The sequence below is a fragment of the Peromyscus maniculatus genome, chromosome 5 (assembly GCF_049852395.1).
Source record: "Peromyscus maniculatus bairdii isolate BWxNUB_F1_BW_parent chromosome 5, HU_Pman_BW_mat_3.1, whole genome shotgun sequence".
NCBI classification, from domain to species: Eukaryota; Metazoa; Chordata; class Mammalia; order Rodentia; family Cricetidae; genus Peromyscus; species Peromyscus maniculatus.
In genome coordinates this window covers 42,627,402-42,640,652 of record NC_134856.1, presented here as the reverse complement: position 1 = coordinate 42,640,652, position 13,251 = coordinate 42,627,402, and the positions used below count along the sequence as shown (strand labels likewise).

Here is a 13,251-nt window from a genome sequence, read left to right as displayed (position 1 = left end):
AATATACATTCATGCCCACAGTCTTCCTTATGTGGCCCGGATGGTGTGTATTCTCTCCCCTTACATTCCCACACAGCCATCATATACCGTTTTCATTCCCCTCTCAGTCAAGTTCACACTCACCTGAAGGTTCACTCCCGGGTGTTTATTCAAGAGCTCTTTCAGCGCTTCTGCTGATGGAAAACCTAACCTCAAGGGTGCGGGGTCACCCAGAGTATAAGTGCTCAGAGGCAAAGATGATACATTTTGGCTGAAAGAATGTAAATGCTAATCAGTTTCTGTATGCCCTCTAAAAGTCAAAACCAGAAGGAAATTTCCCCAGCCCTCCAGCCGGTTAACCTGCTCAACAGCAGAGCAGCATCAGGAGAGGTCAAGGTCACTGCCGACTCAGGAGACAGGCTCTGCTGGCAAAATGCTTTGTGGATCTCTCCCAGGGCCATCAAGGACATCTCCAGCATGTCTGCAACCTGCATGTAGAGTGAGATCCCTTGTGATCTGTGGGCTGTCACTGAAATGGTTCTGACGGAGTTCCAAGGGGAACAGGGATTTTGATAGTGGTGTAAAGAAAGGGGAGGGAGCAAGCATGGACTTTGGAACCTCACAGAAGTGCTCAGAGTCTCACTAACAACTTTGCATCAAACACACACACACACACACACACACACACACACACACACACACACACACACGCCCGATTCAGGTCCCCCAAATTCCATGTTCCATCATGGTGACAGCTGGATGGAGTCGTTATGGCAACAGAACAAAGGAAGTCTTGTTTGTTTGTTGTTTGTTTTTTCAAGACAGGGTTTCTCTGTGTAGTTTTGCGCCTTTCCTGGAACTCACTTTGTAGACCAGGCTGGCCTCGAACTCACAGAGATCCACCTGGCTCTGCCTCCCGAGTGCTGGGATTAAAGGCGTGCGCCACCACCGCCTGGCTAGAACAAAGGAAGTCTTAAATGGAGGAGTTTTCAAATACACTGGTGGAAACAGTACATAGGAGGGCTGAAGAAATTGGGAACTCTGTTCTACAGGCCACAGCTGCCATCCGATAGCATTCTCAGCTTTTTGGTTAGTGGGAGCTAGGTGTCTGTTTGGACATTTCAAAGGATCTGCTGGTCACACAGATGCCAGGTCACATGCAGACAACACATGGTTATTAAGAGGGCTAATGATGGCCCAAGATAACTTGGCTCTGAACTTGTACCATTCCAAACTCCCCATGGTCATGAAAGTTCTAACCAGTTAATCAGCCCTGTGGACGGTTTCGTGTGAGGAGTTTCTGTTTTCACCTCTGATAGGAGTTTCCCTCAGTGTTCTCGATGGGTGCTCTGTGGGGTGGGAGGACAAGGTGTCGTGTATCCCAGGCTGACCTCAAACGCACTCTGTAGCCAGATATCACTTAGTATTTCTGATCCTCCTGCTCCAATCCCAAATGCTGTGTATGCTCAATCTGTGGGGTGCTGTGGATGGTTCATGGGGCTTCTTACAGCACAGCCCCAGCACTTTACCAGCTGAGCTACAGCCCCAGCAGCATGATGAAGACTTAAACACAGCTCTGTTGAGATGAAATTCCCAAATGTGGTAGAACTCACCCTCGCAGAATATATGTTTTACATCTACGTATGTAACCAATGCCACAATCTTAGCTTTTAAATTCATCCCCCTAAAATAAACTGGCCTACTCTGGCTTCTACAGACCTGATGCTTCTCTACATTTCTCGAGGTGAACTATAATGGTCTTTCATGTGACGTGATGTTCCTGCGGGTTACCCATGCTGTGTCGTGCGTCAATACGTCATTCCTTCCTGGGGCTAAACAGTCTTTATATGAACGTGCTGTATTGTAATTTATCCACCACCCCTCAGATCACATGCAGCGGGACTGTTTCCACACTGGGCTCTTTTTCTGTTTGAAAAATCCTCTTTTGAACATGTTTTTGTGTGGACCTGCTTTTTCAATTCTCTCCTGTACATACCAAAGAGCATAATTGGTAAAGACACAGCCAGATTATTTCTGACACTTTGATGGGCTGCTGCATTATTTCCAAACACAACAATTCATGATGGTTTTAGTGTCTTAGCATCCTTGCTAATATTCATTACTGTCTCCCTCTCCCCTCTCTGATGTTGATTTGAGAAAGACTCTCAGGCCGGCCTCAAACTCAGTGTGCTGCCAAGGATGACCTTGAACCCCTCAGGTCCACGTGCCTCTGCCTCGTGAGCACTGTAATCACAGACACATGTCACCACACCTGGCTTGTCCATATTTTTGGTGTAAATTGTTATCACCCTCTTTTCCCCTCCCTCCCTTTTTCCCTCCCTCCCTCTCTCCCTTCCTTCCTCCCTCCCTCTCTACCTCCTCTCTCTCTTTCTCTCTTCCCCCTCTCTCCTCCCTCCCTCCTCTCTCTTTCTCTCTTCCCCCTCTCTCTCCTCCCTTCCTCCCTCCTCTCTCTTTCCCTTTCTCTCTTTCCTTCCTCCCTCCCTCCTCTCTCTTTCCCTCTCTCTCTCTTTCCTTCCTCCCTCTCTTCCTCCCTCCGATCCTTCCTCCCTCCTCTCTCTTTCTCTCTCTCTCCTTCCTCCCTCCCTTCCCATTCTCTTCCATTCTCTCCCGTTCCAACAAGGTCTTGCTACACAGTCCAGGCTGGCCTTGAACTTGCTATCCCCCTGTCTCAGCCTCCCCAGTGCTGGGATAACACTGTATCCAGCTTCTTAGCTTTAGTTTGCACTTTCCCAATAGCTAAGGGTGTTGGATATCTCATCGAGGGTTTACGACATGCTTTACTAAGTCCTTTCACTGATTGTGAAGTGAGCATTCAGTAGTCTCTGTGCACTGGTCGGGTAGAGAAAGAGGCCAGAGAAGACTCAGCAGTCTCTCCAGCAGGATTCTCTTTTAAAGACTGGGGAGAGGTTGTGTGGCAGAGCTGGCCACCGGCATACAGCACACTCACCTCAGCAAGCTCAGTGTCTTGCTGAAGAATCTGCTGACTTCCTTTCTTGGTTGTTATTGTACTTCCAAGAGGCTGAAGGGGGCAGACAACTGCCGGAGTTTTGAGGTTCCGACTGTCATTTTGCTGAAATGGGATCATCATCAGCTGCTCACTCAGGTCAATGAGTAAGTTGGCCACGCTGACCTAGGGGAGTCAGAAAGGAAATGCATGTAGCTGCTTGTGCCTGTTTTAAATTTATTTGTGCCTTCCTATAAGCAGTGCACTATTCTCTCCTTCTCCCTCCTCTCCCTCCTCCTCTTCATGTATGTATATATGTGTGTATGGTGTGTGCCTATATTCATGTGGGTGTATGTGCACCTGGAGGCCAGATCGATGTCATATACCTTCATCAGTTGCTCTCCACCATGTTTTTTGAGACAGGGTCTCTCACTGACTGAACAGGAGTCTTACCAACTGGCTAGCCCAGCTGAGCAGCAAACTCTAGGGATTTGTCTGTTTCCACCTTTCCATCAGTAGATTTCCAGACATGCAGGGCCACATCTGGCTTTTACATAGGTGCTGCAGATGTGCACTCAGGTTCTCAAGCTTGTGCACAGGCACTTCACCAACTGAATTATTCCCCAGCCCCACATCAATATCCATTCCATAGTTCAAATGTATTTTACAAGAAGCAACATCACCATTTGGCAGGCAAGGAAAATATATGATTCCATGCCACCTGTGGGGGAGGATTGTGTTTAATGTTATTCTAAGGAATTTGGAGTGCTAAGTAGACAAGCTGTTTAAGCGAACAAAATCAAACTAAAAGACGGGTGCTTAGGAAAAGAGCAATGTCTGGCCAAATGCTGAGAAGGTGAGCTCTTTGTGAAGGGATGGGTGGTGGCATCAGAAGTTTCCAGATATCCAAAAAACAGAGACCAGGGGGAAGTTCTAAATACAATGGAAAACACCAGTCCTCTTTTATACAGGAGTTAAAAAAAAAAAAAAAAGGCTAAGCAGCCAGGTGCAGTGATGCATGCCTGTAATCCCAGCACCCAGGAGACAGAGACAGGAAGATTGCAAGTAAGTTTAAAGTCAGCTCAGGCTGCACAGTGAAACCCTGTCTCCAACCAACCAATCAACTAACTACCTACCAAAAGGAAATGTTAGGCAGGTTTGATTGGATGGTTACTGGACACCTATTGTAGGTACTACTATTTTTATTTTGAAATGCTATCTCCTTTCAAAGTTATATTTATTAAAAGCTTCTGTAAAAATCAAAGACACCAGCTGGTGTGCATGCCTTTAATCCTAGCACTCAGGAGGCAGAGGAAGATGGATTTCTGTGAGTTTGAGGCCAGCCTGGTCTACAGAGTGAGTTCCAGGACAGTCAGGGCTACACAGAGAAACCCTGTCTCAAAAAAACCAAGCAACCAAAAAAAAAAAAATCAAGCATATTCAGAAGTTTAAAAATAAGACACTGGCACAAAATATTTGAAGTATGGTTGCTCTAATATAGAGCTGAATGGACAATAGTGAGACAGGAGAAAGGTAGAGAGAGTAAATAGGAGACATCTGGGAGGAGAGATTGAGAAACAAGAGGAGGAGGAGGAGAGAGGATGCCAGGAGCCAGCCACCCGGCAATACAGTCAGCCACAGAGTAAGAAGTAAAGAAAGGCATATAGAATAGAGAAAGATGAAAGCCCAGAGGCAAAAGGTAGATGGGATAATTTAAGTTAAGAAAAAACTGGCTAGAAATACGCTAAGGCTAGGCATTCATAAGTTTAAAAAAAATCTCCCATGTGATTTATTTGGGAGGTGGGTGTTGGACCCCCAAAGAGCAAAGAGTAAAAAACAACCAACTACAACAGTTAGCCTTAGTAATAAAAGCCTCTAATAACAAGACCAATGGCCCAAGGTGAAGAGTGAGCAGGACAGATGACGGCACAGAGCAATTCGGAGAAGGAATAAAGGGGAGGGGGCCATGTCTCAATGCCAGAATCCGTGCTTAGGTTCAGAATCAAGTCAAACAGTGAACAGAAGCGAAGTTATAACACAGCTGTGAGTATACACAGGATTAGCTTCGGTAGAAATCAGTACACTGCCGCTTTACCTGGTGGTTTTAATTAACTCACTAATTAATTGTCAACTTGATAGGAGCTAGAGTTATTGAGAAGAGGACTCTCAATTGAGAAAATACTTTCATAAGATGGGTCTATAGGCAAGTCTATAGGGCGCTTTATTAACGATTGGTGTGGGAAGGTCCAGCCCCTGGTGGGGAGTGTCATCCCTGGGCAGCTAGCTGGTCCTGAGCTGAATAAGAAAGCAGGCTGAGCAAGCCATGGAGGACAGGCCAGTAAGCCGAGCTCCTCCATGCCTCCTGCTTCTTCTGTTCCTCCTCCAGGTTCCTGCCTTGGCCTCCCCTGACGATGGATTGTAACCCATAAACCAAACCCTTCCTCCCTGAGTTGATTTTATTATAGTGTTTTATCACAGCCACAGAACCCTAACTTTCTTGCTTTTAAAATGGGCAAAAAATGGGAATGTGGGGCCATAGTGGAAATGAAAACAGTACCTTTCAGAACAATTTGGCCATATCTGTTGCAAGTCTAAAGGCCTATCATTGCTTCTATGCAGCACTCAGAATTAGTTTTGCAAGTTCTCAATGTATTTACAAGGATGCACATAGGTAAGCTGTTTCATGAATAAACAAAAAATCCAGGTGACTATTAGTCAGCTAATATATGCAGACAGGTGTGGAAAGGCAATTTGTTAACTTAAAACTTAAAAGGTGCCAGGCAGTGATGGTGGAGGTGGTGGTGGTGGCGGTGGTGACGCACACCTTTAATCCCAGTGGGAGGCAGAGGCAGGCAGATCTCTGTGAGTTCAAGAACCAAGCTAGGGTTACACAGAGAAACACTGCCTTGGGGAAAAAACAAAACAAAACAGTCAAAGGTCTAAACATATCTGTATACTTTTAATTTATTTTAAAAATACTTGTGAATTAGGAAACAGTATAAATATATATACATATACAGCCAGTCAAGGGCAAAGGGAGCAATGGTCACATCTCACTAATGAGATTTGCAAGGGCACAAGGTGTGTGTGTGTGTGGGGGGGGGGTTTGTTTCCTCACAATTGTATTTGTTCTGCTTTGATTTTCTTCCTAAGAATATGTGTTTCTAGCCGGGCGGTGGTGGCGCACGCCTTTAATCCCAGCACTCGGGAGGCAGAGGCAGGAGGATCTCTGTGAGTTCGAGGCCAGCCTGGTCTCCAAAGCAAGTTCCAGGAAAGGCGCAAAGCTACACAGAGAAACCCTGTCTCGAAAAACAAAAAACAAAAAAAACCAAAAAAAAAAACAAAAAAAAGAATGTGTGTTTCTGTAACTGAATGGTGATGCGGCTCACTTGGTAAAATGCTTTGAGCATGCGGGAAGCCTCGGGCTTGGGCCCCAGCACCACATAAACTAGGTGTGGTGGTACATATCTGTCATACTGGAACTGGGGGGGTGGAGGCAGGAGGATCAACAGTTTAAGGTCATCCTAGCCTACACATCAAGTTTGAGACAAGCCTGGGATACTTGAGACCCTGTCTCAAAATAGAAAAAGTAAAAACAACCCCCACCCCCAGCAAAGAACCAAGCCAAAGAACCAGACCAACCAACCAACCAACCAACCTACCTACTTACCTACCTACCTATCAAAACTTCAGAGACATGCTTATTGTGGTGTATTTACAAATGTCAAAAAATAGAAAAAAGAAAGTTGAATCTCTTATGCTACCGCCTTTTTATGCATAAGAAGCAGTCTGATCAGTTATGAGGGAGCGAGCAGGGGCGCAGAAAACGGCAAGGCCAGGAGCATTCCGATTTTGATGCCTGTCCCAAGACCATTCCACTCTATCTACAGCAAGCTGCGCGGCTGTCTTTGTCACGTGATTTCTCCTGACAAATGTATTAAAATGACATAACCTGATCAGTGAACTGAGAATACCATCGCCAATCAATGCACTCGGTTCTGACTTAAATTTGTATTTGCTGATAGTCAGCTCTTTCCATCCAGTACTTTTACAGTGCCCAGTTCTGCAACGGCACGGTCTCCACATCCTCCCTTCCCTTCGCCGAGTTCCTTCCCTCCCCAGTTCTGATTACCTGAGCTGGAGTAGGAGATGTTGGAGGGGAGTTTCTCAGTCTCTGGAGGATGTCACAGGCTTTCTGGAATTCACTGTCAGCTTGAAAAGCAGGAATATCTAGGATCAAGTTCCCTGCTGTCTGATCTGTGACCTATTGGGAAGAAAAGATTTTTGTCAGGCTGGAGAGATGGCTCAGTAGGTAAAGGCACTTACTGCTAAGACTGAAGGACCCCAGTTTGATCCCAGGAACCCACATGGCAGATGGACAGAACTGATTACTGCAAGTTCTGTGACCTCCATGTGAGTAACACAGCACATGTGCACACCCCCCCCCACACAAATGTAATAAAAAATTAAAAGATAATATTTTGTCAAAATTATTTATACAGATTACCCTGCATTTGGAGTTTGGTATACTATGTTAATGGCCACTGACCAAGGATGACGTTCTAAGTTTCATGAACTTCAGGCTCCAAAAGGGCCATTACTTTCAGAAGCAAGTGGGTGAAATTGATTTTCATCTCCTTCATACATGAGAGAAGATGAGTAAGAATTTTATAGAATGAAAACTCCAAAGGCAGATGAGGTTGCTGGTAAGATTACAGGAATGAGTTCACCGAGAGCCAGAGAGCTGTTTTTTTTTTTTGGGGGGGGGGGTTTAAACTCTTTTCTCTTTTGGAGGTTCACCACCCAGCTCCCAAATGAATCACACACAGAAGCCTATTCTTAATTATGAATGCCCGGCCTTAGCTTGACTTGTTTCTTGCCAGCTTTCCTCAACTTAAATTATCCTGTCTATCTTTTGCCTCTGGGCTTTTCCCATTCTCTTACTTCTGTAAATCTTACTCTCACTCGGTGGCTGGCTGTGGAGCTGGATTGCAGGCCCCTGGAGTCCTCCTCCTTCTCTGGCTACTTCTTTTTTTCTCCCCCTCCCAGAGTTCTCCTTCTATATATTCTCTGCCTTCCAGCCCCGCCCCCATCCTTTCTTCTGCCTCGCTATTGGCTGTTCAGTGCTTTATTAGCCCACCAGGTATTTTAGACAGACACAGTAACACAGCTTCGCAGAGTTAAACAAATGCAACATAATCAAAAGTAACACACTTAAAATAATATTCTACAACAGAGAGCTTATCTAGCAAGCACAAGGTCCCCGGCTGAAGCCTCAAGACTGGGGAAAAGAGCTCATGTTGAAAAGGGAAACCCTCACATACTGTTGTGGCAGGAGGTGAGGTGCCAAACGCTTCCCCAAACTGAGCAAACAGAGCAAGGCCCTCGCTTACAAAGCTTCTATATTGGAAGTCCAACCTTTACCGATTCCCGTGTAAACCCAACTACTTGTTGGAGTTCTGGAGAACAGCCCGCTTATCACACTCATCTTCAAGAGACGTTTACCAAGGCCCTACTGCACTCTGCAGATGCTGCGTTAGGTGGGAAGAGAGGAGCCGGTGGGTCACGATCCCGTCCGTCTGAGTGAGGGATTCTGTGGCTGTGAGGAAACACCAGCCAGCTTACACTTCCACATAGTCCGTCACTGAAGGAAGCCCGGACAGGAACTCAAACAGGGCAGGGACCTGGAGGCAGGAGCTGATGCAGAAGCCAAGGAGGGGTGCTGCTTAACTGGCTTGCTCTCATGGCGTGCTCAGCCTGTTTTCCTATAGAACCCAGGACCACCAGCCCATGGATGGCCCCACCCACAATAGTTCCGGCCCTCCCCTATCAATCACTAATTCAGAAAATGTCCTTCAGCTGGATCTTGTGGAGGCATTTTCTCCATTGAGATTCTCTCCTTTCAGCTAATTCCAGCTTGTGTCAAGTTGCCATAACACTAACCAGCACACCACCCTTGTGGGCCACGTGGTCCAATAGGTTATACCTGACTTTGTGGGAGGGGTCACTGACAGAAGGACCCTGGACTGAGAATCACTGCATTGTGGCTTTGACAGCTGAGGTGCAAACAAGAAAGGATGAGGATATGGCTGAGCTGTAGCTGCCACCCCATGCCCCAGCAGAGGTTGGGCTTTCCAGATGCTCTCCTAGCTACAGGCAGCTGTGGGGACACATACCGCACTTGGTATTTTAGAACCCAGATGGGCCACATCATGGCACATCTTAACATTTATGTAGCCTAGGCTGGCCTTAAACCTGCAATCCTCCAGCCTCAGGCTCCTGAGTACTGGAATTATAGGCGTTGGCTACCTCGCTTGGCTGTGTTTAATTTTCCCATCATTGCACACACACTTAACGCATACCTGGAATTGGGCAACATTGCTAAATTCTCTTAACGGGTTCTAGTAATTTATCTGTAAACACTTCTGGATATTCGTTCTACATTCCTGGCTTCTCTTTATTTAAGGAAAGGAACCCCGTTCTTGGTTGAAGCTCTTGCAGGCTAGTCCTTCCCTGGTGGAAGACAGTGTTGGGACAAGGGTGAACATCTAGCTTCCATCACCGTGTGAAGCTGATCAGAGCAAATGGGATGTTTGAATGGTAAAGTGTCAGGCTGCATATAAACCGGGTTTGAAGTTTTAAAAGTCGGAGTGGAGAATGGGATCCTGTCAGTCACCCTGTCTCAGTGGCTCCCCCTTTTTTCCAGCACCTTTGATACAGTGGAGAGGCTAGCAGAGGTTCTTGCCCCCCCCCCCCGGGTGTGTGTGAATATGTGAGTCCTAACTAAGAATGAGCCGTCAAGTGCAGCAATGCACACATAACCCTCAGGTTAGACTTGCTTCGTTTTTCTTCTAGTGACAGTTCTCCTGGGAGGTGACAGGGTGACCATCAAAAGTGCTTTGAAAAGTGACTCTGGAGATGCCATGAGAGAAGGACATATGTGTTCTTCTCATGACTAATTTTCAATACTGGTGACTGAACCCAGGCCATGCACATGCCGGGCCAGTGTTTTACCACTGAGCTACATTCCCAGGCCTTTCAGTGCCTCTCAGTGTCATGAAGTCACCCAGTCATCTTCTGTTTTGCAGGCTTACCTGATAGGCTGGACTCGGAAATGACCTCTGTGGATGGGTGGAGATGACCGCTGGGCTAGTGTCTTCCTTTGCACTTGAGGTGATGTCTGCCAAAGATCTTCCAGCCGGTATTGTGGACTCAGGCCTGGTGACCTCTGTCATAACACGCCATGGTGGGCTGCTGGGTACAGGTGTGGCTGATGTCACCCGTGGTGGGCTGCTGGGTGCAGATGTGGCTGATGTCACCTGTAGTGAGCTATTGGATGTGGGTGTGGCTGATGTCACCTGTAGTGAGCTATTGGATGTGGGTGTGGCTGATGTCACCTGTAGTGAGCTATTGGATGTGGGTGTGGCTGATGTCACCTGTAGTGAGCTATTGGATGTGGGTGTGGCTGATGTCACCTGTGGTAAGTTGCTGGGTGCAGGTGTGGCTGATGTCACCTGTAGTGAGCTATTGGATGTGGGTGTGGCTGATGTCACCTGTGGTGAGCTATTGGATGTGGGTGTGGCTGATGTCACCTGTGGTGAGCTGCTGGGTGCAGGTGTGGTTGATGTCACCTGTAGTGAGCTATTGGATGTGGGTGTGGCTGATGTCACCTGTAGTGAGCTATTGGATGTGGGTGTGGCTGATGTCACCTGTAGTGAGCTATTGGATGTGGGTGTGGCTGATGTCACCTGTAGTGAGTTATTGGATGTGGGTGTGGCTGATGTCACCTGTGGTGAGCTACCAGATGTGGGTGTGGCTGATGTCACCTGTAGTGAACTATTGGATGTGGGTGTGGCTGATGTCACCTGTAGTGAGCTATTGGATGTGGGTGTGGCTGATGTCACCTGTAGTGAGCTATTGGATGTGGGTGTGGCTGATGTCACCTGTAGTGAGCTATTGGATGTGGGTGTGGCTGATGTCACCTGTGGTAAGTTGCTGGGTGCAGGTGTGGCTGATGTCACCTGTAGTGAGCTATTGGATGTGGGTGTGGCTGATGTCACCTGTGGTGAGCTATTGGATGTGGGTGTGGCTGATGTCACCTGTGGTGAGCTGCTGGGTGCAGGTGTGGTTGATGTCACCTGTAGTGAGCTATTGGATGTGGGTGTGGCTGATGTCACCTGTAGTGAGCTATTGGATGTGGGTGTGGCTGATGTCACCTGTAGTGAGCTATTGGATGTGGGTGTGGCTGATGTCACCTGTGGTGAGCTATTGGATGTGGGTGTGGCTGATGTCACCTGTGGTGAGCTGCTGGGTGCAGGTGTGGTTGATGTCACCTGTAGTGAGCTATTGGATGTGGGTGTGGCTGATGTCACCTGTGGTGAGCTGCTGGGTGCAGGTGTGGCTGATGTCACCTGTAGTGAGCTATTGGATGTGGGTGTGGCTGATGTCACCTGTAGTGAGCTATTGGATGTGGGTGTGGCTGATGTCACCTGTAGTGAGCTATTGGATGTGGGTGTGGCTGATGTCACCTGTAGTGAGTTATTGGATGTGGGTGTGGCTGATGTCACCTGTGGTGAGCTACCAGATGTGGGTGTGGCTGATGTCACCTGTAGTGAACTATTGGATGTGGGTGTGGCTGATGTCACCTGTAGTGAGCTATTGGATGTGGGTGTGGCTGATGTCACCTGTAGTGAGCTATTGGATGTGGGTGTGGCTAATGTCACCTGTAGTGAGCTATTGGATGTGGGTGTGGCTGATGTCACCTGTAGTGAGTTATTGGATGTGGGTGTGGCTGATGTCACCTGTGGTGAGCTACCAGATGTGGGTGTGGCTGATGTCACCTGTAGTGAACTATTGGATGTGGGTGTGGCTGATGTCACCTGTAGTGAACTATTGGATGTGGGTGTGGCTGATGTCACCTGTAGTGAACTATTGGATGTGGGTGTGGCTGATGTCACCTGTAGTGAGCTATTGGATGTGGGTGTGGCTGATGTCACCTGTAGTGAGCTATTGGATGTGGGTGTGGCTGATGTCACCTGTGGTGAGCTGCTGGGTGCAGGTGTGGCTGATGTCACCTGTAGTGAGCTATTGGATGTGGGTGTGGCTGATGTCACCTGTAGTGAGCTATTGGATGTGGGTGTGGCTGATGTCACCTGTAGTGAGCTATTGGATGTGGGTGTGGCTGATGTCACCTGTAGTGAGCTATTGGATGTGGGTGTGGCTGATGTCACCTGTGGTGAGCTGCTGGGTGCAGGTGTGGCTGATGTCACCTGTAGTGAGCTATTGGATGTGGGTGTGGCTGATGTCACCTGTAGTGAGCTATTGGATGTGGGTGTGGCTGATGTCACCCGTGGCTGGCTGCTGGGTGCAGGTGTGGTTGATGTCACCTGTAGTGAGCTATTGGATGTGGGTGTGGCTGATGTCACCTGTGGTGGGCTGCTGGGTGCAGGTGTGGCTGATGTCACCTGTGAGCTTCTGGTTGGAGATGTAATTATCATCTGTGGTATGACTTTTGAAGGTAATGAGAAAAATGGGAGGATGGGAAAGCACAGTGGCTTAGGCTGAAAGATAAAAACACGTAAAGGAAGAGGCTGAATCTTCTTTTACCAGGTGCAGCATCACTGGGGCAGTGTTCTGTCTTCACTCTGGGCCTCCCATGTCCTATGGGACACTGCGGTCACATCTCTCAGAGGACACGGTCCACACTGTACAATAAGGACAATGGATTCCCTGCCCACCATTCAATAACTTATTAAACATTTACCAGGTTCTAGGCCGTGTTCTAGAGGACTAGGGCACGGAACAAAATGAACACTGGTGTCTGGCCTCTTAGGGCCTCAATGTGAGTGGAGACTGATGGACAAACTGTATCAGGTACTGAGAACATGCTGTGAAGGAAACATCTAAGGGAGCAGATGTGGGAGGAAGGCTGCGCTTCAGACCGGAAGTCAGAGGTGAGAGTGAGGACAGGGAAGAAAGCAGTGGGTTCTGCCCACGCGTCTGAGGACGTCTGAGGGGGGCAAAGCTTGCTGGGTGTATTTGAGGAGGGAGCAGGAGGGATGAGGGGCGTGTCCAGTGGCAGCAATCAGGCTCCCTCTGACTCCTGTGCCAGGCCAGACAGGGAAGGACGGGGCAAAGGAACCGGAGAGATGAGGGGGCCTAATGGAGTGGTACAGACTTCGTTGTCTCCCTCAAGGCAGCCTTGCAAGGGATGTCGGCTTGGGAAATGCCAAGAAGGGAATTTTATTTCACCTTCATCTTTTTATATTGCTCGAAACACTTCTTCAGTTAACACGGGACCAAAGAAA

The 13,251-nt window shown here is 47.8% G+C and overlaps 1 protein-coding gene across 1 annotated transcript in view; it reads right to left on the bottom strand.

Moving 5' to 3' along the window:
• The window catches only part of Pkd1l3 (polycystin 1 like 3, transient receptor potential channel interacting), a 74,013-nt gene that overhangs the window by 50,089 nt on the left and 10,673 nt on the right, over positions 1–13,251 (bottom strand). Inside the window, exons 5-11 of the mRNA XM_076573597.1 lie at positions 12,292–12,504; positions 10,927–11,355; positions 10,039–10,770; positions 7,077–7,208; positions 2,948–3,130; positions 340–467; positions 124–250 (exon numbers count right to left, since the gene is read on the bottom strand). Coding sequence (XP_076429712.1) covers positions 124–250; positions 340–467; positions 2,948–3,130; positions 7,077–7,208; positions 10,039–10,770; positions 10,927–11,355; positions 12,292–12,504 — 1,944 coding nt within the window. The remainder of the gene's footprint in view (positions 1–123; positions 251–339; positions 468–2,947; positions 3,131–7,076; positions 7,209–10,038; positions 10,771–10,926; positions 11,356–12,291; positions 12,505–13,251) is intronic.